Here is a 26,725-nt window from a genome sequence, read left to right on the forward strand (position 1 = left end):
TTGCCTTAATACTCCAAAGAAGATGCTCTTGTTAAGATAATCATGACCTCCAGGATGACATATTCAATGACAGTTTCTGTTCTCATCTTTCCTGGACCCAAATTCTGGGAACACAGTCTCTCTTGGCATCAAGAAAATGGCTCCTATGACATTCCTCTTACCACATTGTCTGTCTCTTCACACTTCTCTTTAGTGGCTACCCTTCCTTTACCTGGCTGGGCTGTAACACTGGCATCTCTCGGAGCTCAGTTGGTTGATGAGGCCTCCATTTATATCTCTAGTTAAGACTTCAACTATGTGCAATAAATAGCTCACATATCCAAGAGCTGACTTTGACATATCCACTTGGTTGTTTCATATACCTTGCATTTATGCATCTAAAACATTAACTGTTTATTCTCTTTGCCTTGTAAATGTGTTCTCCCCAGGTTTCTCCATTACCCAAAGAATAATGTCATCATCCAGAAGCAAATATAATCTTTCCATCTTTCATCCCCTCTCTCAATTCCTGCCACCTATTTGTTCTATTGGCAAGTCTTTATATGTCAGTTCTTAATTTGGAATCATTATCTTCCTTCAATGACCATTGTTACCACCTAGTCCAGGTCACCAGGCAATAGATATTGCCTGAAGTACAGTTGACATCCTCCTAACTGGCCTTACTGTTTCCTCTCTTTCCTCCAAGCAATCTATTCTCCCTTATAATGATTATATTGATCTTAAGATGTATAGCAAATCAAAGAGTACCCTGTTTGAAACATTTCAATGCTCTTCCATTGCATTTAAAACAAATCCTAAATCCTTATAATGGCCAACAAGTACATGCATGAACTGGTTTCTCTGTGTCTCCCTTTATACCAGGCTTGTTTCAGACTTAAATTCAATATGATAAAAAATAAAAATCATGAAACAATAGACATAGATAAGGCCAAATAGAACAGCTATCAAAATGTAAGTAAGTGTTTTAAACTCCTCATTAAAAACCAAAGACTGGGTTAAAGAAAATAATTCCAGCCAAACCTCGCTTTCAAGAGAAATGTAAATCATTTAATATGAGGAGAATTTAGGTTGGAAGGGTAATTTAAAGAGGCCATCAAGGTCCTCTTCTAGAAGTTTAGAGAAGTCATCCCCCAGGGAAGTGACTGTTGGAAACATATTGCAATTAAAAGGGGAATGTTGACACACTTAAGAGAAGCAAAGCTGGAGTAAATATTATTGGACCACTGAATTAATCAAACTGGAGCTACCCTGCCTCCAGACTTTTCATGTAAGATAATATATATTCTTATCATTTAAGCCAGATTTTTTGGGTCTTTTGTTCCTTTCAGCTGAAGATTGCTAACCAATGGGCCAGGTCATCAACTGTTCACAGAGCTTCATTACAAAGTGTTTGGAGATCTTGGATATATTCTTAAAGGATATGGTGTTCTCTTAGCATCTTGTAGATATGTCAAGTGTTTTTTTAAGGGACCTGAATTTATAATCTTTGTTTATGTTTACTTTTTCAGCTGTTGAAATCTTATTCTCCAGATCCTCTTTTGTCAGTGGCTTTGTGAGTGACTCCAGCATTTCTACTCCATCACTTCCAACTTCATGTAAGCCTGCTTAGCTGCACAGGTGCAAAGAAATTGAACTGGCTTATATTAATCTTGTTTTCCTCAAGGGAAATTGGATAACATTACAGGACTATATTTTTCTTACTAAATGTTGGGGAACGAACCCAGCCTAGCAAATCACTGCCAAGGAATTAAAGTATATTTTCTGCCCGAAGTCAGTTCTGGCAGTGGTATAAAAAATTTTTTAAGATGAAATTTTGATGCTACTTCAGTAACATGTTCTATAATTGAAGTTAACAAAGGCGCATGCTAACTTTGGTCACTTGTTGATCAATTCTATTTTTAGGGGGAAAAATGAGACTGCTTAAAGGCCTCGGTCAATTTCAAAGTGAGTTGGTGAAATTATTTAATCTCCTCCATAAATATGATTTAAATACAATTCTTCAGTTTCCTAGCTGATAAATTGAAGCTGATAAACTGAACTTTTTAAAGAATGCTACTTTATTGAAATATATTTGACATATAACACTGTGTAAATGTAAGGTGTAAAATATGTTAATTTGATACATTTATATATTATAATTGTCATTATAGTGATAATTAGCATCTCTATCATGCTACATAATGGTCCTTTCTTTTTAGTGAGTGCAATAATTAAGTTCTAGTCTCTTAGCAGTTTTGATGACTATTACACGATAATGTTTTCTATATTCATTATACTGTGCATTCGATCTCTAGGACTTATTGACTACTTGTTGCAAGTTTGTACCCTTAAATAACATCTTTCCTATCCCCCATCCCTCATGCCCTGGTAACTACTGTTTTTTTTTTTTTATTATGAGTTTGGCTTTTTTAGAGTCCACATGTTAGTGATATCATACAGTACTTGTTTTTCTCTGACTTACCTCACTTAGCATAATGTTTTCAAGGTCTATCCATTTTGTTGCAAATTTTGTTGCAAATGGCAGGATGTTCTTCTTTCTCATGACTAGATAATATTCCATTGTATGTACATACCATATCTTTGTCCTTTCATTTGTTGATGGGCACTTAATTGTGTCCATATCTTCACTATTGTGAATAATGCTGCAATAAACATGGGAGTGTATATATCTCTTCAATATCCTGTTTTCATTTCTTTTGGGTATATACCCAGAAGTGGAATTGCTGGATAATATAGTATATCTATTTTTAATTTTTCAAGGAACCTCAATACTGTTTTCCACAGTGGTTGAGACAATTTACATTCCCATCAACAGTGTACTCCCTTTTCTCCATATCCTCACCAACCTGTTTAATTTTCTTGATGAAAGCCATTCTAATGGATGTAAGGTGATATTACATTATGGTTTTCATTTGCATTTCCCAGATGAGTAGTGGTATTGAACATTTTTTCATGTACCTGTTGGAAATTTGGATGTCTTCTTAGGAAAATGTCTATATAGTTCCATTTCATTTCATTTTATTTATTTATTTATTTATAAGATTTTATTTATTTATTTGACAGAGAGAGACACAGTGAGAGAGGGAACACAAGCAGGGGGAGTGGGAGAGGAGAAGCAGGCTTCCCGCCGAGCAGGGAGCCCGATGTGGGGCTTGATCCTAGGGCCCTGGGACCACGACCAGAGCTGAAGGCAGATGCTTAATGACTAAGCCACCCAGGTGCCCCATCCTTTGACCATTTTAAAATCTGAGGTTTTTTTGTTTGTTTTTGAGTTGTAGGAGGTTTTTGTTATTCTCACTGTTATTCATTTCTATGAGTTCTTTATGTACTTTAGCTATTAACCCCTTATCTGATACATGGTCTGTAAAACGTCCTCCCACTTTGTAGATTGGTTTTGCATTTTGTTATTTATTTATTTTGCTGTGCAGAAGCCGTAAGTTTTACGTAGTCCCTTTTGCTGGGTTTTGCATTTGCTGTTTGTGCTTTTGGCATCATGTCCAAAAAATCATTGCCAAGACCAGTGTTGAGAATTTTCTCTATGATTTCTTCAAGGAGTTTTATAGCATCAGCTATTATGTTCAAGTCTTGGATTCATTTTGAGTTAGTTTTTGTGAACAGTGTAAGGCAGATATCAAATTCACTGTTCTGTGTATATTCAGTTTTTTCATCACTATCCTTTCCCCATTGGGTGTTCTTGGCTCACTTGTTGACTATTAGTTGACTGTATATGTGGGTGTTCAATTCTGTTCCATTGGTCTCTGTATTTATTTTTATGCCAGTACCATATTGTTTTTTATTACTACAGCTTTGTAGTACAGTTTGAAATCAGTGTGATACTTCTAGCTTTGTTTTTCCCCTTAAGATTGCTTTGACTATTAGGGGTCTTTTTTGGTTCCAAATTGTTTTTTACATTTCTGTGAAGAATGTCACTGGTATACTGGTAAGGACTGAGTTGAATCTATAGATGGATTTGAGTAGTATGGACATTTTCACATTATTGATTCTTTTGATCCATGAATATGGGATGACTTTCCATTTTTTTGTGCCTTCTTCAATTTCTTTCTTTTTTTTTTAAGATTTTATTTATTTATTTGACAGAGAAAGAGAGACAGCAAGAGAGGGAACACAAGCAGGGGGAGTGGGAGAGGGAGAAGCAGGCTTCCTGCTGAGCAGGGAGCCTGATGCGGGTCATGCCTTCTTCAATTTCTTTCAACAGTCTGGTACAATGAGAAACCAGTGGGTATAGATATTTGGGGCTGTAGTGTGAAGGACTGAGGGGTGAAAGATGCTCCAGGTCACACATCTACTCAGTGGAGCAGCTGGTATTGGAACTCAGTCTGGTTCTCAAAAAGTTCTCAGAAAGTTATCCACCTTTATTTATTTATTTATTTATTTAAAAGATTTTATTTATTTGAGAGAGAGAATGAGATAGAGCATGAGAGGGGGTAGGGTCAGAGGGAGAAGCAGACTCCCTGCTGAGCAGGGAGCCCGATGTGGGACTCGATCCCAGGAGCCTGGGATCATGACCTGAGCCGAAGGCAGTCGTTTAACCAACTGAGCCACCCAGGCGTCCAATCCACCTTTATTTTTAATAATTGCCTATTATTTAATAATTTAAAAATAATTTAATAACTTAATATTTATATTATTATTTAGATTCATTAATAAAATACATTAATTTAATATTTTAATACTATTTAATAAGTATCTATCAATATCCATTTATTAATATTCATTCATGCTCTACACTCTGTTTAGAAAAATTAACCTCACTTTTTCTTCCTGATAAACCTTGACGCATTTTTCTAGGACCAGCCTAAATTCATCTTTTCTTGAGAAACCTTGTCTGACCCACTCTGTGTCTCTTTCTATCACACTCTGGCACAACTGATGCCTTTCTCCAGGCTGCTCCTGTAGCCTGTGGCCCAAACATCTCTTACAGTCCTTAGTGGACTGTGTCCAACCAATTAATTTATGTTAAAAGCTCTCCAGCTAAAATATAAACATCACGTAAAAGGAAGTATATCTTAATCATTTTATACTATAGGTATTTAGCTTGCTTATTAGCAGATAGTACACATTAAATCAATGTTAATAAAGTCCAGAGAAACAGTGTAGGTTTAAGGTAAATCAGTGGTTCTAAACTAGAGGTGATTTTGCAACCCCTTCATCCTCCTGAAAACTTTTGGCATTGTTTGCAGACATTTTGGTTGTCATAACTCTGGGGGTAAGAATGCTACTGTATCTATGCATAAAGGTCAGGGATGTTGCTAAATACCCTGCAATGCATAGGATAGCCCCACACCTACACCAAAAATATTATCTAGCCCAAAATGTCAGTAGTATTAAGGCTGAGAAAGTCTGAGCTATACAATATTGAGAGGGAGTCCGACCTTGGATAGGAAAAATAAGGAGAGAAGTCAGAATTGTAAAATTTCTTGCATTTCTTTAATCACAAAATTTAGGGAAGCTATGAACATACTGAAAAACTGAGAAGAGTCAAGATCTGCATCAAAATTATACTGTTCATACGCTCACCACTCAGGTTGCCCTGGTGACAAAAACTCCATATTGTTATAATGGCATAATGACAAGGAAAGTATACAGTAATTACAGGTGCGGTGTATTTGCTCTAGTTAGTCTCACTGGAGAGAAGAGGAGTTTGGAAGAAATTTATACCTCAGACAAAATAAAATATGAAAAGAAGAATATAACTTATCTTTAAAAAGACTAATTGAAATGTGTGTGTGCCGGGGGACCGGCTCTATGGAACCAACATGTTGTTTTTTTCCACTGATTCTGGACAAGTTAACATAGGGAGTGTTTCTCAGCCTGTGGTCCCTAGCACTGAAGCATCAGTATCATCTGAGAACTTATAAGAAATGCAGATTCTCATGTCCCATTCCAGAGCTACTGAATCAGAAACTCTGGGGATGAAGCCAAGCAACATATATATATATATATTTTAAAGATTTTATTTATTTATTTGAGAGAGAGAGAATGAGAGATAGCACGAGAGGGAAGAGGGTCAGAGGGAGAAGCAGACTCCCCGCCGAGCAGGGAGCCCGATGTGGGACTCGATCCTGGGACTCCAGGATCATGACCTGAGCCGAAGGCAGTCACTTAACCAACTGAGCCACCCAGGCGCCCCGCAAGCAACATATATTTTGACAAGCCCTGATACATGGGTGATTCTGATACATAAATGTGGGCGATTCTGATACATACATGCAGGTAATAAATATTATAGTTGCTTATCAATTTTTCTCACCTGTTTGACTAAAATTAACATCAAGACCTGGAAGAGCCCTAGGATAAGAAAAGTTTCACTGAAGGGATGCCCAGTGTAGGATGGCTTGGGTTTGAAGCAATCTGTCCTATTTCTTAAACTGTTTTCCCTATAGATTTCATTGCCCTGCAGTACAATAACACTTTATCAAGACCTCTGCTGCCCTCTGCATATATTAATCCACTTAATTCAGCAATGCTAGTACAGAAGACATTATCAATCTACTTTTAAAAGTGGGGAAACAGCCTAAGAGATGAACTTGTCTGAGGTCATGTGACTAGTAATTGTTGAGATAGGAATAGAATCTGAAAGCCAATATGCTTTGTATGGAGCAATAGTAGATTTCTGATGACCAAGACTCTTGGGCAACCTAGCCATTTCTTTATTAGGAAATGATCAATTTCCTTTAAATAGATTCCTAGAGTCCTTTATTTTAGTAAGAAATTCACACACACTACTGCCTTAGTGTATACTGCAACACGGGTTATGATTCTTATATATATTTTTAAGAATTATATATTACATAAAACTTTGTATGAGGCTTGAGTCTACTTCTTAAGCCAGTTTTTATTTATGAGTATTGGTAATAATGTGTGAGAGAATAAAGTTGCACAGTACAGAAAAGTACTGGGATCAATTTAACCAGTATCTGCTTTCCAATGTTTTATAGTCTTGACAGAAGCTCAGCAAGTACATTTCAAACATGTTCTGCACATTTCCCCCCCAAAATTTCTTCTTTTCAGTCCTAAAAGTGATTTTTATCAGAACCCCACTCACTCTTTATTTCCAAGAGAGACAAGTTTTTAATAGAAGTAAAGGGATTCCAAGTACCTGATACAATGGGAATAAAAGAAAGTTGGAAGAAGATTCTTTTGCAAAAGGCATATGGGAAAGAGATATTAGAATATCATACAGATGATAGAGGAATTTATGATAAGTCTTCGGTTTACACCAACTGGAAAGAGATAAAGCGTTACAATATGGTGGAAGAAAAGAATGATCAAAAATTTGTGAGGAAGATTTCATTCTTCTAGGAGAGTATCAAGAATTAAAAAAAGGGATGCCTGGGTGGTTCAGTCGTTAAGTGTCTGCCTTCGGCTAAGGTCATGATCCCAGGGTTCTGGGATCGAGTCCCGCATCGGGCTCCTTGCTCAGTGAGGAGCCTGCTTCTCCCTCTCCCTCTGCTGCTCCCCCTGCTTGCGCTCTCTCTCTCTTTCTGACAAATAAATAAAAATCTTTAAAAAAAAAGAATTAAAAAAAAATGCCACGGAGAAGAGTCAACAAATTCAAACTGCTTTTTCTTACCTACCTGAAAAATTCCAGAGTAAACTTGCCAAAAGTAAAATATGCTTTTGTAGAAATGTATTCTATGGGATATTGTTTTCCTTAAGAGTTAGTACATATAAATGGATAAAGGAAATGTGATATTTATATGCAATGGAATATTACTCAGCCATAAAAAAGAAGGAAATCTTGCCATTTGCAACTATGGATAGACCATGAGGGCATTATGCTAAGTGGAATAAGTCAGAGAAAGATAAATGCTGTGTGATCTCACATGTAGAATCTAAAAAAGAAGCCAAACTCATAGATACAGAGAAGAGATTGGTGGTTGCCAGAGGCATGGGGTGGGGATGGGCAAAATGGGTAAAGGGGGTCAAAGGGTACAAACTTCTAGTTATAAAATAACTAAGTCCTGGGGATGTTATGTAAGTATGGTGACTATAGTTAACAATACTGTATTGCATATTTGTAAGTTGCTGAGAGAATAGATCTTGAAACTAGTATAACACTACTATTAACTACACTGCAATTAAAATAAAAAAAATAAAAGTGCTCCTCACAAGAAAAAAATTTGTAACTATGTGTGTTGATGGATGTTAACTAGATTTACTGTGGTGATCATTTCATAATAGATACAGATATCAAATCATTATGTTGTACACCTGAAATGAGTCTAATATTATATGTTAATTATATCTCAATTTTAAAAAAAGTTATCTTTGGGGTAAATACCCAGTAGTGCAATTGCTGGATCATATGGTAGCTCTATTTTCAACTTTTTGAGGAACCTTACCCCAAAGATACAAATGTAGGGATCTGAAGGGGTACATGCACTCTGATGTTTATAGCAGCAATGTCCACAATAGCCAAACTGTGCAAAGAGCCAAGATGTCCATCGACAGACGAATGGATAAAGAAGAGGTGGTATATATACACAATGGAATATTATGCAGCCATCAAAAGGAATGAGATCTTGCCATTTGCAACGACGTGGATGAAACTGGAGGGTGTTATGCTGAGTGAAATAAGTCAATCAGAGAAAGACATGTATCATATGACCTCACTGATATGAGGAATTCTTAATCTCAGGAAACAAACTGAGGGTTGCTGGAGTGGGGGTGGGGTGGGAGGGATGGGGTGGCTGGATGATAGACATTGGGGAGGTTATGTTCTATGGTGAGCGCTGTGAATTGTGCAAGACTGTTGAATCACAGATCTGTACCTCTGAAACAAATAATGCAATATATTTTAAGAAAAAAAAAAAGATAGCAGGAAGGGAAGAATGAAGGGGGGGAAATCGGAGGGGGAGACGAACCATGAGAGATGATGGATTCTGAAAAACAAAGTGGGGGTTCTAGAGGGCAAGGGGGTGGGGGGATGGGTTAGCCTGGTGATGGGTATTAAAGAGGGCACGTTCTGTGTGGAGCACTGGGTGTTATGCACAAACAATGAATCATGGAACACTACATCAAAAACTAATGATGTAATGTACGGTGATTAACATAACAATAAAAAATTTAAAGTAAAAAAATAAAAATAAATAAAAAGTGTAACCAACTCTTAAAAAATATAAATAAAAAAAGTTATCACATACCAGTTACTCGAAGTTTATCTGTACCAACCACGACTTCCTTTTCATCGACAGTAAACAGTGGCTTGCCATCCTTGGAGTTGATCTGAAACTGTTGACTCTGGACCTCTACCATTTTGGGACCTGAACAATTCATTAAAATATTTTATTATGAAGTGTTTACTATATGTAGTGTCAAAATCTCTATTTTTACATGTCATATCATGTCACCCTTGCCAAATTACTAAATATATAAAATCTGTTACCAATAGTTCTTTTAAATTCTATGATTAAACTTTTTAAGTTCTAAGCCTAAATCTATATTATTAAAATTATGTCAAATATGTGCTAATCTACAAAGCATAATGTGTAGAGATGCTGAATCACTATGTTGTACACCTGAAATGAATGCAACATTGTGTGTCAACTATACTCAAACAAAAAATTGAAAAAGCAAAACCAAAAAAATATGTTAATCTAGATCAAATATATGAACAGATAAGTCATCTAAAAGTTAATTTTTTCAAGTTTACAACTTGCCCAAAATAACATATTTCTTCTACCCAGATTATTTAAATTTGTCATCTTTTGAGTATTACCCAACTAAGGATTTTGTATTCTGAAAACATGAGATTTGTGAAAGACCATTTTATGAATGGCTCACTTTAATGGCCAAAGTCAACCCAGAAAATGAATCATACTCAGATTCCCTCCTCTGCCCTTATCCTCGGGAGAGGTCCTCACCTCTTACCCCCTGGAGAAAACAGACATCATCGCAGAACATCTTCAAGCTTCTGTCCTTCCTTCCCCTATGGCATTTTTGTCCCCTTCACGCCTTCCTTCTTCATATTTTAGTGACAGAGGCATCACTTTCTCCTCCAAGTTTCATCTCATCAGATGAGCTTTGGACTCTGTGACTACCAACTCATTATTTACTCAGCAAAGATTTAGTGGGTGCTCCCATGTGCTGGGCACTGGGGATACTGTGCTCTCAAGAACATACCTGACCTTGTTCGATTTCCCTTGCCTGCTCTCAAGCGTTCACCATTTTGTTTCCTAATTCATCTTTGTGCTTCCAATCTTTCTAACCCTGGCAGCATAATGGGTTAATCTCTCTGGAACATAGCTCTCAGCGTTCGTGCAAGGAACTACACGTGTTCCCTAATTCTTTTGTATGTTAGCTTTATTGCTTAGGAGAGTAAGTTTATTGAGAAAATGGCTATCTTAGAGTCTTTGCGTGTATGTCCCTCTATCACTCCCAGTACTCATTAAAGTTGATGGATACCTAACCAGAAATTAAATAGAAGCTCTTCAACGAATACATTAACCAGTTTTGGATATGATCACCAACATATTCTTACATTATCTCATTAACTGGTATTGTAAAAGCCTTCAGTGATTCTTCATTTAAATATGTCTGTATGTGTGTTTGAGGCAGTTATAAAGTGGAACTCATTTTTTCCTCTATGTCTTAATCTTCTTTCCCTTAAGGAAGCCAGACTTTATTTTTTTAGATAGTTGCCTGTATTTCTGCTCTTCCGCACTTTTACCCAGACTCAGTCACTCAGGGACTCAGCATCACCATTCACCTCTTCTGGGTCACTGCTATAGTCATTATATAAATACTGCTTTGCATTATTTATATTTATATTACATGACGAATATGAAGTTACGGGCATTTAAAATTGACAAGGAGAAAAAAAAACCTGGAATAATTTATCCAGTAAGACTTCACTGTTGAGCTTATTGGAGATTCACATAACAGTTCTAGGAGGCATTATTCAGTAAAAGGGGTTCAACTACATGACTGATACCTTTTCTGTAACCACTGGTTCATATACAGTGATGAACTAGTCAACGAGCTTAGGAGCATAATTTTCATGAGGAGCAATATAAGTAGTCATATAAACCCTTACTCAAGTCAAAGAAAATGCAAAAATGCAACACTTGATCTTGGAGTCATGAGTTTGAGCCCCATGTCGGGTGTAGAGATTACTAAAAAAATAAATAAATTTAAAAGACAATGCAAAAAAGTGAGTCTGTACCATTCAGCACAAATTTATGGCATTTTTTTTTTTTATGTTTAAGGTTCTGGGCTAAGAATTGAGGATAGATAAACAATTGTGGGATGTAGCTCACAGCTTATAGGAGTTCCCAGTCCACTGAAGAAAGAGCATATGAACCTAGTTCCAGGACAATTTGGGAAGTGCTATGATACAAGGAAGGCAGCGTTCAATGAGAAAGCCTGACAGGGAATCCCTGATCTATCCTTGGGGGTCAGGAATGGCACCCTGGGAAATGGTGTCTGAGCTGACCTTGTAGAAAGAGTTTCTGGTCCCCTGATGAAGGGAGAATGAGGTACGCCTGGTAGAGGGAAATACTTGAGCAAAGGCACAGAGGTGAATAAAATTCCATCTTCGTTTTATTAAAAACAAAGACACGTTGAATGTTAAATTTAAACATGTTTTCACTTCAGAAAACACTATTCTCCAAGTGATGACAAGTCCATAATCACAGAGATAATCGTCTCTTAAAATAACCAAGTTTCTAATCAATCTTTTAAGTTTTATTAATATTCTACTAGTTTTCATTGACCTAGCTGAACAGTGATTAGAGCTAAGCAAATAATCCTCTTTTGCAGTGGAGTTCTTTAAGAAATAAAATTCAAATTCTACCTTGGTGATAAAAGTAACTATCTGGTTAAGTAAAATTTTTAATGAAAGGCTTTGGTACAAAGAAGGAAATGAAAAATGAAGGAAATAAATAAAGGAAGTTTTCATCATCTGACCAATTGATGTTTGTGAAATCGGCTTAAGGGTTTTTGAGAGTGCAAATACAACCAAGTTTTTCCTGACATACAGAATCCTTGATAGCTTTAATTGGATATGTGACTTCCTCCTCATCCCTTCTACTTCAGACTCATCCCCCACCCCCTTCCCATGCATACCCAGAAAGGAGCCAGTCTCTGCATTTCAGGTTTCTCCTTCTTTTGCCTACAAATAAGTAAACACACATATGTTTTCTTATATCCCTTTCTTTCTTCCATGAAGGGTGGCATACAATAGATACTCTTCTGCACTTTACTTCTATTGCTTACAAATACATCCGGGAAGTTATTCCATATAAATTCTTAGATATCTTCCTCATCCTTTTTTACAGATGCAGGGTTCTCTGTCACGTGGATGTACTGTGGTTATCCAGCCATTCACCCAGACATATGGATATGTAAGTGGCTTCCAATGCTTTGCAATTAGAAATACTGCCACCAAGAATAACCTTTATGCATGTATTTTGTTTGGTTGGGGTGGTATCTTCAGCGTCGATCCCTAGAAGTGGGATTACTTGGTCAACAGGAGTGTATATATGTACTTCTGTGAGATTTTGCCATGTCTTGGTCTGAGGGCAGCAGTTTTGGCTTTCCACTCCTCTGTGAGCATGCTGGTCAGATTCTTGGCAAGTACTTGCTGTTCCTCAGGGAAGAGTGGTACATGTCAACCCATTTACCATCAGCATCCTCCTCTTCCTAAGACTGGTACTTTCCCACCCATCTTTGTCATTCTCTTCCTCTTTTTCAATTCTAGAATGTCTGCTGCCAAGATGCAATCTAGCATTGAATTCTCCATATTGTTGAACTCTTGCTTCTTCTTCTTCTTTTTTTAAGATTTATTTATTTTAGAGAGAGTGAGCGAGAGCATATGAGTGGCAGAGGGAGAGGGAGAAGGAGAAAAATCTCAAGCAGACTCCTTGCTGAATGTGGAGCCTGATGTAGGACTGGATCTCATGACTCTGAAACCATGACCTGAGCCAAAATCAAGAGTTGGATGCTCAACCAACTGAGCCAACCCAGGCACCCCTTTGCACTCTTGCTTCTCTCAAGACCTCTGTAGGCTCACCCCAGAATTTCTTCTGCAACATCAAAGGATATGGTGATCAGAAGAGCTGAATCAAAGTTCTAGAAGATGTCATCACAGTCTTCTCTTTGTGTGTTCTACACTGGGCCAGATCTTGGAGGGGTCTCAGCCAGAGGACATTGAGCTGCTATCTGTGATAGCATTGCTTATTACTGTCATGACTTCCCTGGACTTTTTGTCAATTACAAAATGGCTGGTCTCAGTTTTGAGCAATGATGATGATGCTGTGCTTGTGCAGCAAACAGAAGACTCTCGGTTATTTCTCTTTGAAGGGGCTGCAGAAACCTCTGCACCAAAGGATCAAAGTTAAAGAGAAAAAGCCCATGAATTCCCACCAATCTGGAGATAAGGTCCCTAAGCATCACCCTCATTTCAAACCTCTTCTCAGAGCATGCTGCATGCTTTAGTAATTTATTTGCTGAACCCTGGGGAATCATTAATCAAGTGAACAGCTGAAAAGTCAAATGCCTCAGTTATTGTTCCACTTTTGGCTCTTAACTACACTCTTACATTCACAGCCTGTTGCAACCCTGTGTTCGGAGCTTCTCTTTCCTGCAGCACACTGCACTAGACAGTCTTTCTTCTTCAGATTCTGAGTCACCGCCCCCTTTCTCCTGTTTCTCTAGGAAGGATTTCAAAGCAGTATCATCTTGGTGACTTCAGAGAAACATGCAGCTGGGATAACGCTGGTATTTTTGGCCTCATTTCTAACGTTTCTTCTGCCGAGTTCAGTCATTACAACCAAAGACAGCTTGGCTGCAGGTGCACTGCTGTCTCATAATAGAGCGTGCATGACATTCTGCAATGCTATATTCACCTTCTTTTTATTTATATTCTTTGTATTAGTCATGTTCTGAGTATATACATTTTATATTCTTTATATTTTACATTTCTATTCTTTATATTAGTCATGTTCTGAGTATATAAAATCTTTTGCAGAAGCTTATCATGGCAATGCAGAAGTTCCAAGAGCCCTAACAAACTTTATGGATTGATGAGATTCTTACCTCTCCGCTTTGCTATTCGAAGACCTGGATCTAAGACAGTTTGATTGTAGCAGAGGGTATCTTTTAGCATCCAGAAAAATGACTTCGACGTCTGGGTGGCAGTGACCAAATGGTGCCATAAACATTACCAGCTTCCCCACTGGGTTTATTTGGTTGTAATTTGAAAAGCTCCACTTGGATTGGTAGTGACTATAATGCTATAGAAATCTCTCAAGGTGGAGGCCAGGGGTCCTGCTTGATCAACTTCTGCACCTACTGCCAGTTGGTGGAAAACTGGTGCTTCCACAGGATACACTGGCTACAGCCAGGCTATGATCTCAGAAAACCCAGCTCCAAACCCAACCAGCCCATCTGAGTGCAGCTTGCAAACTTCTGGCGGTGTCTTCTTTTTAAGCCAACCAGAATTCATTTCTGTTATTCAAAATCAAAGGAAAAGTAGCTATGGTAACCAGAGCTGCAGTTATGATTAGGAAGATTCCATTATTGTTGCTATGAGCTGATATCTTTCAGTTCAAGGATTTGAAATGCTAGCTATTATTGCTTGCTTGTCAATGTTTGATTTCTTTTGGGATTTAAGACTTTTGGTTTTGACTGTACTGATTGCCATTTTTTTCAGGGGTTTAGTAATAAATAATTATTCATTAATTAAGTGGGATTAATTTGGCTAGTTCACATAAATTACATTTTAATATACAGGTTGGCTAAATTTAGCATCTTCCAGGAAATATGAGGCTGGAATGACTGTGACTGTGGGAAATCATTTACTTGAAAATAACCCTGGTGAGCTGAGGCATATTCCCTGGTTCAGGGTCCCTAATATAACAGAGGTTTTCCAACCAAAGTTTATTAAGAAATCACTAACTTTAACACTATATCAAGCATGAAACACCAAGGTTAAAACTCAAGATTTAAGACTAACAATTTAAACCAAAGTAATTCTAATAGGAAAGTTTTTTGTATTTTTGTTTTTTAAGTACATTTGTTGGTGACAAAAATGGTAACCATATTTGCAGGAACTAGGGTGGTTACTGGTGTGCCATAATTTAAGGAAATCTGATTGGAGAGAGGGAGTGCTATACTCTGGGCTGAAGGAAATAAGGTCCGGGGTTTGTTTTTCCTGCTAACTATGAATTCCTGCTAACTGCTAATTTCTACTACCTCCTGGTTTGGCTTTTTCTGCTGTATAGTGTGTTCTTAAGCAAATGAGGTTTCCGGTGCTTCAGTTTTTTCACTCATGCAATTGGAGACAGATTTATATTATGTAACTCTGTTGTATGATATATGAAAATCCACATTCAACAAAATATTAAATTAGGACATATTTGTATTAAATCATTTTTATAAGAATATAAAGAATACAAAGGGAATCTTTTACTTTTGGCGCTCCTAAGAGAGATGTGCATATTATTTATATATTATTACTTACTTGACAGCATCTAAAAAGTAGCACATAGGCATCCAATAAATGTTGAACAAATGACAAAAGATGAGCAAAGATCCCTCAAACTCTTAAAAGCTACAATCAAAGAATTTTATGAAAAAATGGTAAAAGATAAATCATAATACTACATAATTCATCAAGAAAATATGATTTGATTTAGACAAGTTTCAAGAACATGTATGCTGGATAAACTCAGATTTGTCTTCTAGGTCCACTGAGAATTTCACTGGACTTAGTGATCAAACTTTTAAGCAAAAGAGAAATATGATCCATTATTTAGAACAAGTTACAAAGATTCAAGAAGAACATAAAATATAGAACTCCTGTATTAGCATGATAAAAAGGAATCATCAGGCTAATTATGTGGCTGCCGTTGCCCATGTAACATTATTCTGTTTTGTAAAAACAGTCATTAAAAAAGAGACACTGAAAGTTACCAGTCTGTACTGGCTGGACACAAAGGTCCACCTAATTTCTTAGATTTGGCACATCTATAGACTGGTGATAGTATAGAGAATGTGTACATATTCCTTTCACTGGGTGGTTTGCTCTTTTGTCATTTCTTCCATCTATCTCTCTAACACTTTTTATCACTGTGTGAGATTCCATGTGATCTCACTCCTGGGTGAGCCTACTCTCTGGTTTTAGCTGGTTGGATGGGTGTCAAGGGCAGTTGGTTAAATACATGGTCCTCTATTTCTTAGAATCAAAATAACGTTACTTAAAATACTTCAGACTGTCTCCCCTGTGATGCCAATTATTCTCTGTGGTCAACACAGCATGATATTTAGAAAATTCATGCTTTAAAGATTTTATTTATTTATTTGACAGAAAGAGAGAGACAGTGAGAGAGGGAACACAAGCAGGGGGAGTGGGAGAGGGAGAAGCAGGCTTCCCGCTGAGCGGGGAGCCCAATGCGGGGCTTGATCCCAGGACCCTGGAACCATGACCTGAGCTAAAGGCAGTTGCTTAACCAACTGAGCCACCCAGGCACCCCCAAAATTCATGCTTTAATTGTTCATAAGTAACTTTGAATTCTTTAGAAGAGAAAAATGTATCCATTCAGCACAGCTCTCCATGGACCACTCACAGGCCAAGCACAGTGAAGTCCGACTCACCCACTTTTAATCTGCCTGTGACCTCTCCTTCAGAGTTGCGTGCGTTGACAGTCACATTCTGAGTTGACTGCAGAAGCAGAGATGAGTCCTAGAAAAGCATTTACAAAATTTGACAAAAAAAGTACATTATTTAAAATGACTATCTTTATATTCATACATAAATTTAGGATTTATAGGAGATAATTTCTCCATAGTCACATATCCTGTGACCCTACACAGTATTTTCAAATTCTGGACTATATTATGTTAAAAGAGTAAATAAATGTACTTTTTTCCCAAAGTTTAAAACAACACATATTTATTATATCATAGTTTTTATGGGCTAGGAGTCCAGGCAGAATCTACCAGTGGTTCCCTGTTCAGCATTTCAAGGGGACTGCAGCGCTGAGGATTCATTCCAGGCACAGGGTCTTCTTTTATGCTCATGTGGTTGGTGGCAAAATTCATTTCCTTGCTGCTGTAGATGTCCTTTTTTTTTCATAAATTATAATACTCGTATGGGTTTCTGCTGCTTGTGTGCACTGGCCACAATGTACCAAATTAGTTCTCAGGGTGAAGATCTAAAATCATCAAGTTTTAATCAGTGTTTTTTCTATTCCAAGGAATTAAAATTTCATTTCTTATTATTTATGTCCAAGACATATTTTTGGAATATAAATCAGAGAATGGTTAGTTCTTCTACAATAAATACCATGTTACTTATTTTCAAAATGTAAAGTCTTTTCACAATTTCAAAAGAGCTTTTAAAATTTGTCAGATGCCTATGTTTTTTGAATTTTTTGTTGAAAGATAAGAGGGCTGTATGTGCACATAAGTGCCTTCTGTGGTATCATAGCTCTGAATGGGTGGTTTTGTTTTATAGATCGTTTGTTTTTATATAAACAATTTTCTTCAAAAAGAATGCAACAATTTGGCTGTTGGATTCAGGTGGGTTTATGGTCCATTCAGAGGGAACCAAGTATCTTCCGAAGCTGCAGGGAATAATGTGATTTTTCAGAAGGAAAGAAGTTTCAGGAGTGCCTTTGAACTCTGGTACGTCCGAAATTCTCCAAATTGCTTTGTGGAAGCAGATGGATCTATCAGCATCTCACATTTTATCCAATGATGTGACCTTAATCCTTGTTTTTGCACTGTTCAAAAATAACTAGCATGACAATAAGAATTAACAGTTTACCAATTTCTTCCCTCTAGCCTCGGTGTGCAGGGTGGTGAAGGGGGGCACTCTGTGCAATCTCTGGGCTCTCTCAGTGGCGGCAGCCCCCTCCTGCATGGTACTCTGCCCTGTGAACTTCAGGTTGACTGCTTTTCCTTGGACTCCCAACCGTATCTTCTCAACTTGGGGAGAATGCCTGCCTCTGCACCGGTCCCCTCCCTCACTGTGGCCTTAGAAACTCTCTCCAGGCAGTAAACTGGGGCAGTCCTAGGGCTCATCTCTTTTGTTCCCTTTCTCAGAGATAACTGTCCTGACTGCCACTGTCCAATATTTGAAAACCATCCTACTTCATTTTGGCGCTATGACAAAATACCAGAGACTGGATAACTTATAAACAACGAAGATTTCTTTCTCACAGTTCTGGAGACTGGGAAGTCCAAGATCATGGTGCTGGCAGATTTGGTGTCCTGCGAAAGTCACTTTCTGGTTCACGGAAGGTGCCTTCAGCTGGAAGGTGCCTTCCAGCTCACAGAGCTCTCTCAGGGTGCTCTGATAAGGGCACTAATTCCATCATGAGGGCTCCGTCCTCATGACCTCATCTCTCCAAAGCCCCACCTCCTAGTACCATCACCTTAGGGGTTAGGTTTCAACAGGTGACTTCCAGACCATAACAAAAACCATTGTTTCATATACTTTGTCAAGGTTTTTTTAGTTGCTTAATAAAAGTGGGTAAATCTGTTCCCTATTATTTCTGTCTTGTTTTACCCGTTTTGATTTTATAATTTCTTATTCTTTTAATAAAAGCCACTCAAAAATAGCTTTATCTCTGTGAGATTCTTAAGTGTGCTTTTCCAGTCATTTTCAGAATGATTATTTTTACTTAATTGGAAGTTAATTCTCTTTTTTAGAGAGTCTATTTGGTATCCTTTATTTAGATGGAGTTTTCCTTATGTGGTTGCAAATTTCAGTCTCAAGCTCCCTGTGTGAATATATTTTAATTTCTGGACTCAACCAGCCTGTCTAAAGGCTTTACCATTGTTTTCATTCAGACCGCCATGTTTCTCAGTCTTATAATGGTGGCTCAGGGCTTGTGTCCTCAGTGACATTCGGGGCTTTGTCTGGCATTTTTATGGGCTCCTTTATGGGCTCCATTTCACAGATATACAGTTTTATTCAAGCCTGAGCAGTAGGTGCAAGCCTTTTTTGCCTTTCACTGCTGTCTCATGCAGGAGGTCTGGCTGGAGTCCCAAGCAGTCTCATCAGGTGCCATTTTGGTCTCTATTCCTCTGTGGGCTTTGATGGTAAGCTACCTCTGCTGCTTTCCAGGATTGTGAACTTCAAAGACAATCATTTCAAGTAAAGTTTTACCACTGTGTGTTTGGGCTTCATTTCATTTTTGGCTATCTCTATATGTTTCTAAATACAGCCTTTTGGTTTTATCGAATATAATTGCTACGTGTTTAGGTCAATGGGCAGGGTGGATGGTTTTAAATCATGAGCTCCAGGCAGGATCTTGACAGGACTTCATGTATGAAATGTGAAGAGTAATCACATGTTAGAAGCCAGAATACCATGTTGAATTATATTTATAATAAATTCTCTCACCTCAGCAATATAGATAAATGAATATATGTCAAATTTTGCAAATTCATTTCTGTAGTTTTATGGAAAATTACTTCCTGGACTCATCTTTGAAAAGCAAATGTAACTAATATATCCGTGTATACAGAAAATATAAAACATAATTTTGTTCAGTTAATCCTATTATTGGAAAGCCATATTAGTTATCAGATACTTTCTATTTCTGTGATCACAAATTATTATTCCAAATGTTTCTGTAATTTTATGTATCAATTGACATATTTCATCAATCCATCATTGTAAAACTTTAAAAATGATTATCTAAAATAATTTACACAATTTTGCTGTTTTTTAAAACTATACCAGAGATGAAAAACATCTGATAAGTATAACTAAAAGTATTATTAAATCCAGAAGAGTAAATTTGTTATGAACCAGTCACCTGGTTTCAGTCACCAGGTTATTCTACCAGTCTTATCTCTTCAAAAATATGATAGGGGATCAGCCAACATAACTCTGGGAGGAAAGATGGCCAAGTTCTAATATTTAAATTATTTGCTCAGATCTGACCTCCCCTTTTACAAAAGCTTAGGTTCATTCCCCATGTTCCCATATGACAGGGGTATTTAATATATTTAAATGCCATCACGATTAATGTAAGCGTATTATCCGAAGAAGCTCATAGAATCGGGTTTATGCATGTATCAGCCTGTCACATTCCACATCATTTGCCTGCTTCTACTCTCAACTGAGACATTCTCAGAAGTAATAGAGTAGTGTCTAAGAGCTACGTATGTGCTTTGCACCTTCTAGAATCTCACCTCCGCAGTCCATATTTGATAGTAGAGCTTGGTGATTGTTCTGATGTCCATGTAGGGGTGTGGTTTATCTCGAAGACCACATGTGTTCTCAGTGGTTAGACTTTTGTGTCCTTCCCAATTGCCCTAGAGTAGCTGGAAGAGCCTCTACATGTAGGAGATACTGACATATCCTTTCATATATAGAAATATGACAGGAAAATGAAGAGTGCACTCTTCATACAATTGGCAAGTTGTTGGATGAAGTTTAACATTTTGTTGGGATAATGCCACCTAATCAATAATTTGCCAAATGTTTATCTTTACTACAAAGTCCATAGCATCACTGAAAGCAAAATAGAACGTATTACAAAAATGGACTATATTTTATGCTTGGCTCTACCTGTTATAAATTCTGTGGAGGTAAATGAAGATAATATTGAAACAGATTTGTTTATAAAGTCACAAAATTATTTAATGAGAATGTTTAATCTATTTACCGAGAATCCTACAGGACCATAATCTATAATTAGCATAATTAGTACAGAACATACTACTATGAAACTAATTTCCTTCTAAGCTTCTCAGATAATTTTAAATGCTTTGAAAGAGTGTATTCAAATTACCTGCACTAAAAGAAGTTTAGATTATTTTTGATAAAGGTTTTAATTACCAAACCTTTTTTATTATGGTCTAAATGACTGAGGCCACCAAATTCAGATCTAAAGCACATGAAAATGGAATCCTTTTAGAATGTAATAGCAGAAATATGTTTTACAACCTTCTAGCCAAGCTTTTTATAGAGTGTAACATCAATGTGTGTATGTATACATTTAAGAACCTCTTCTGAAATATGTTAAGTTTCTGTGCTTAATGATTATTTACTTTTCATAAAACACAAAATATTTAAATGCTTCATCATTTTCTTACCACTCTGGAGTGTATTTCCTTGGCATACAATGGGAATAAAAATTCTGATTCTCCTTCTAGGCGAAGACCATCTTTTGTAACACGCAAGTGACCCATTCCCGTCTGGTAAAAAGATGAGACAATAGAGATTTTGTTATAGCTTTCTTTTTCCTTTCTTTTAGGATCAACTAAGATTACAGACGCATTTTCATAAGTTTTCTATTGGCATTTTTCTGTATTTCTCTTAAATATTCTATTTCAAACTTTAGTTTTTACTCAATTGTCAGTATTTCATTAACTTTTGTGTAATACAAAGGACTATTTAGGAACGACATACAAGATTTAAAGAGTCAATTTATAATAAACCCCCAAGAGCCCACCACGATGTAAGAAAAAGGTTCTTACCACGACTATTTAAAACATTTTTAAAAATTAAGATGCAATAAAACAGACTGTTTTGAGGTGTCCAGTTCTATGAGTTTTAACAATGGTCCACAAGGTACAGAACAGTTCTCTCTCTCCCACCCGCACCGTACCTTAAAGGCTTCAACTGTATCCGGCAAGTTTACAATATAGCAACTGTTTATTGGCCAGTTCTTAAGTGAAAAGCAATATAGGAGGATGCGAAACCCTATTCAAGGTGTCAGTTCTCAAGGAAGTTTCAGTCATGAAAAATTACTGGATAGAAGGATAGAAGACTTAATTCTGGAGATTACCAGTGACCATCATGCTGTTAAATCTTGTAGACATTTTATTTTTTTTTTTTTAAGATTTTATTTATTTATTTGAGAGAGAGAGAGAGAATGAGAGATAGAGAGCACGAGAGGGAAGAGGGTCAGAGGGAGAAGCAGACTCCCTGCTGAGCAGGGAGCCTGATGCGGGACTCGATCCCAGGACTCCAGGATCATGACCTGAGCCGAAGGCAGTCGCTTAACGACTGAGCCACCCAGGCACCCCTCTTGTAGACATTTTAAAGCTTCATTTCCTTTGCTTTCTCAGCAGCGTTCAGCACCAGACCTCTTTCTTTTTGGAACACTATCCTAACTCAGTTTCCGGGATACCGCGCTCTCCTAGCTTTTCTCCTTGACCTCCATACACATTCATCGTCATCTACCCAGCCTTTGACTCTGGCCTCAAGCTCAGTCGGGCTCTCTCCTGTGATCCCTCCCTGGCCCTGCCCTCAGCTTCCGTTACCATCTCAGTGTGGAAATTCTCACCTGTTTATTTGCAGTTTACATTCTCTCTTCCGAGCTCCAGACCCACATATATATATATATGATTGTCTATCTTTCCTTCCTTTTTGAATGTCCTGGGAGCACCTAAATACAACAAATTGAATTCTGATCTTTCTTCTCTTCCCCCAGGATAGAGGTAGATTTAAGAAAGGGAGAGCAGAATGGTCAGGAAAATGAAACAAAAACATTAAGGACAACTTTTTCCAGTGACAGATGATTTCCAGGACAGAGATACATTACTCTGAACTGATGTCATAGACTTCTCTTTTGAAGAACTCCACTGGTTGATAAGCCCCACTGACAAGAACCAGATTCAATCTGAATTACTATGCCCGGTTATCTGTCTGTGAACCACCATTATGGTCCTCTTCCCAAACTCGGTGTGGAAGCAGTGGAGTTTGCCCTGTGCTTAATGGAAGTCCCTCAGTGCTGCTGGGCTTGAGTCAACCCCCACCACCGGCAGGGAAGCTCTCCTGAGTCTCTCTGACACGTGTGATTCAGTGTGTAGCTTGGTTTAAAGAAAGGGCTCAAAATCTAAAAGGTTGACAGCTACTGTTCTACAGTTTCTCACAAAATCTAACCATGCAACTCAAAGGCACAGTTTATGAAATTAAGCCAACATTAGCAATATTACGAACTCCATTATGTGTGGATAATAAACCAGTTTTTAGCAAACAATTCCATCAGGAATTTTTTGTCCTAGAGTTAACCAAAGTGAAGTTTCAAGATTATATATTCGAATCTGAAAATCTGCTGCTCAATTTCTGGGTTCAGTGAAACACATGCAGGAGTTTTTCTGGACTCTATTTTGCTATACCAGGGAAGAAAACACCAATAAAAAAGTAATGCTAACTCCAGCCTCTGAAGTACTAATTTACATAGTCAGATTGCAAAAGCTCATTGTTCCTTGTCATGTGTCATTTCCTCCTCTGGCTATTCGTCTCCTTGAAAAATAAGGAAATTGACATGAGGTGACCCAAGCTTCCTTTCACCTGTAATAGTCTACAGTTTCAATAAAATGAATTACAAATCTCTACAAACAACCAGTCACTCCTCAGTGCCTTAAAACAAAAGAATACACCTATTTGTCTACTTTTTTTTTTTTAGTCAGGTATGTGGAGGCATAATTCACAAATAATAAAATTTACCTTTTTTAGTGAACATTTTTGCAAGTTTTCACAAAGTACAAAACACCAACACAGTGAAGATATAGAAAAGTTCTAGAGACCACAAAACATGCCTCCCTGCAGTCACTCCCCACCCCCACACTCCCATTCCTTGGCAAACACTGCTTTCTGTATCAATATTTTCCCTCTTGTAGAATGTCATATAAATGGAATCATACAGTATGTAGACTTTTCAGACTGCCCTCTTTCACTAGAATAATGTATTTGACATTCATCCATGCTCTTGTGCATATCAGCAGTTTGTTTCTTTTTAGAGATGAGTAGTATTCCCTTGGATGAATATATCACAATTTGTTTATCCATCTGTCAGTTGAAGGACTTTTAGGTTGTTTTGATGATTATAGAAAAAGGCTTCTGTGTGAACATAATTATCATTTCTGTTGAAAAAATGCCTAGTAATGGGATTGCTGGGTTGTATGGTAGGTTTATGGTTAACCTTATAAGAAATAAAATGCCAAACTGTTTTCCAAGGTGGTTGTACCATTTTGCATTCCCATAAGCAATATATGAGTGTGCTGGTTGCACTGTATTCTTGTCAACACTTAGTATTGTCAGTATTTTTTCCCATTCTAATAGGTATATGATGGTATCATATTGTGGTTTTAATTTGTATTTTCCTAATGACTAATGATGTCAAACGTTTTTCAATGTGCTTTTTGCTATCCACATCTCTTCTTTGGTAAAATACCTGTTTAATTTTTTTCTACTCACTGTTTCTTTCATTATTATTGATGATTTAGGGTTCTTTATATATTCCGGATACAAATCTTTGTTGATATGTAATTTGCAAATATTTTCACTCAGTGTGTGTTTTTTTTTTAATTTCTTTAACTGTGTCTTTTGAAGAGCAAAAGTTTTTAATTTTCAAGAAGTTTATCAATTTTGTCTTTTGTGGTTATGCTTTTGATATTTTATATGACAGCTTTACCTAAACCAGAGACATATTTTCTCCTAGAATTTTTATAGTTTTAGAATATACACTTAGGTCTCTGACCAATTTTTAGTTAACTTTTATGTATGGTGTGAGGTATGGATAAAGATTATTTTGCATACGGATATCCAATTATTTCAGCACAATATAGTGAAAAAAATTCTATCCACTTTCCACTGAATTAGTTTTGTGCTTTTATCAAAAATTAATTAACCATGTGTGGTTGTATTTCTGGATTCTCTATTCTGTTCTATGGACCATGTATCTATACTTACTACACTGTACTGATTACTCCAACTTTAAAGTAAAGGCTTGAAATCACATAGTGTGAGTTTACTAATTTTGTCTTCTTCAAAACTGTTTTATTTTTATTTTTTTAAAAGATTTTATTCATTTATTTGACAGAGAGAGACACAGCGAGAGAGGGAACACAAGCAGGGGGGAGTGGGAGAGGGAGAAGCAGGCTTCCCGCCAAGCAGGGAGCCTGATGTGGGACCTGATCCCAGGACCCTGGGATCATGACCTGAGCCAAAGGCAGATGCTTAACGACTGAGCCACCCAGGCGCCCGTCAAAACTGTTTTAAAAAGATTTTTATTATGATAAAATATACTTAACAAAATTTGCCATTTTAGCCATTTTTAGTTGTATAGTTCAGTGGTATTAAGTACATTCATATTGTTGTGCAATCTCTACGGTCCATCTCCATAACTTTTTCATCTTTTCCAACTGAAACTCTGTACCCATTAAACAACAACTCCCCGTCTCCCACTCCCCCAGCCCCTGGTATCCACTATTCTACTTCCTGATTCTATGAATCTGATTATTCTAAGTACCTCACATTTGAGTGGAATCATATACATTTGTCTTTTTTTTTTTAACGTATTCTTGTTTCTTGGCTTTAAATATAAGTTTTAGAATCAGTTTGTCTATTCTACAAAAATTTCTTCTGGGATTTTGATTAGCAATGTATTGAATATAAGTGTCAGTCTGGGGAAGAACTGACATCTTAACAATATCTAATCTTCCAATGCCTAAACACTATTTCCCCATTTATTTAATTTTAAGGATTTCTTTCATCTTTATTTTGTAGTTCTCTGGATACAAATCCTATCCATATTTTGCTAGATTTTTACATAAATACTTCATGTCTCTTGGTACCATTACAAATGATATTATTTTTATTTCATATCAGCTTCCATTTAGTCAGTATTATTCTGGTTTATGCTTTTTCCTTCTTTTATTTTCAAAATCCCTCAATTTTTTCCTTTATGTCTCTTGTAAGCAGATTACAGATGATCTTTTTAAAAACACAACTTGAAAATGTCTATTAACAGTAGAGTTTAACGTTCACAGTCAGTAAAATTACTGAAATATTTTGATGGATTTCTACTATCTTATTTTTCTCTATGAAAATTTACACTGGTTATCGAGCACAATCTCCGACGACCTGACAATCATTTTGTCAGTAAAATGGCCTCTTGAGCTCTGACACTCATAGCAAAGCCCTATAAAAATATTGTTGTTTTAAGAATAAAAAAGATGTAAGATTCCATTAAGGCCAAGGGTTCTTGTTAAATAAAATGCCCCACCTGGGTGAAGAGGGCGTCTATGAAGGGGTGTGACCCAGTATTGGGTGTCAGGTCCCAGAAGGGTGAATAGTACCCCTCAGCATTGAAACCCCCAGGAAAGGGTGTCAAGCTCAAGTGGAATGGGGAGGCATCTGTGTAGGAGAGAGGGTGGTGGTAGAGGTATGAGAGTGGAAACATGAAGGAGATTGAATAAGTAGAGGAAAGAGTAATGGGAACCACATTCCTCATGTCAAGGAAGGGAGTACAAATATATACATATATATATATATATATATATATATAGAGAGAGAGAGAGAGAGAGAGAGAGAGAGAATCAGGTTAAACCCTGTCATGTTGGATTGAATTTAAAATTTGTATGAACCCACAATGTTCCATGTGTACATGGGTACGTAGAGAAATAAATGTTTATACAAAGGTGTGTGTGTGTGTGTGTGTGTGTGTGTGTGTGTGTGTGTGTGTGTTAGTTATATGTTCTCTGACTTGGTCTGGGAGTAGCAGCACATCAACAGCAATGAGCATGTCTGACACTTGACTCTTAGCTTCTAAATACCGTTCCCCACGAAAAGGAAAGAGAGCTCCTTGGAGAGGTAGCTAGTTTCAGGGCCAGAGTAAGGAAAGAGCGTGATGAGCCCAGATGCTCTTGCACCAGAAGATAAGGAAGGGCTCAAAGAATAATGAGGACGGGTCAAAAGACAGAAAAGCCAGCTAAAAAGGCCTCCCAG

The 26,725-nt window shown here is 37.2% G+C and overlaps 1 protein-coding gene and 1 pseudogene across 3 annotated transcripts in view; both read right to left on the reverse strand.

The window, feature by feature from the left end:
* The window catches only part of SGCG (sarcoglycan gamma), a 119,932-nt gene that overhangs the window by 17,684 nt on the left and 75,523 nt on the right, over nt 1-26,725 (reverse strand). For all 3 annotated transcript variants that reach the window (XM_025875291.2, XM_073894784.1, XM_025875292.2), the window contains 3 exons: nt 21,082-21,183; nt 16,621-16,708; nt 9,168-9,287 (listed from right to left, as the gene is read on the reverse strand). In XM_025875291.2, coding sequence (XP_025731076.2) covers nt 9,168-9,287; nt 16,621-16,708; nt 21,082-21,183 — 310 coding nt within the window. The remainder of the gene's footprint in view (nt 1-9,167; nt 9,288-16,620; nt 16,709-21,081; nt 21,184-26,725) is intronic.
* LOC141373080 (protein SDA1 homolog) lies at nt 11,593-14,319 on the reverse strand (annotated as a pseudogene).

The sequence above is a fragment of the Callorhinus ursinus genome, unplaced genomic scaffold, assembly GCF_003265705.2.
Source record: "Callorhinus ursinus isolate GAN/ISIS: 27379988/994484 unplaced genomic scaffold, GSC_fseal_2.0 scaffold7, whole genome shotgun sequence".
Taxonomy (NCBI): Eukaryota; Metazoa; Chordata; class Mammalia; order Carnivora; family Otariidae; genus Callorhinus; species Callorhinus ursinus.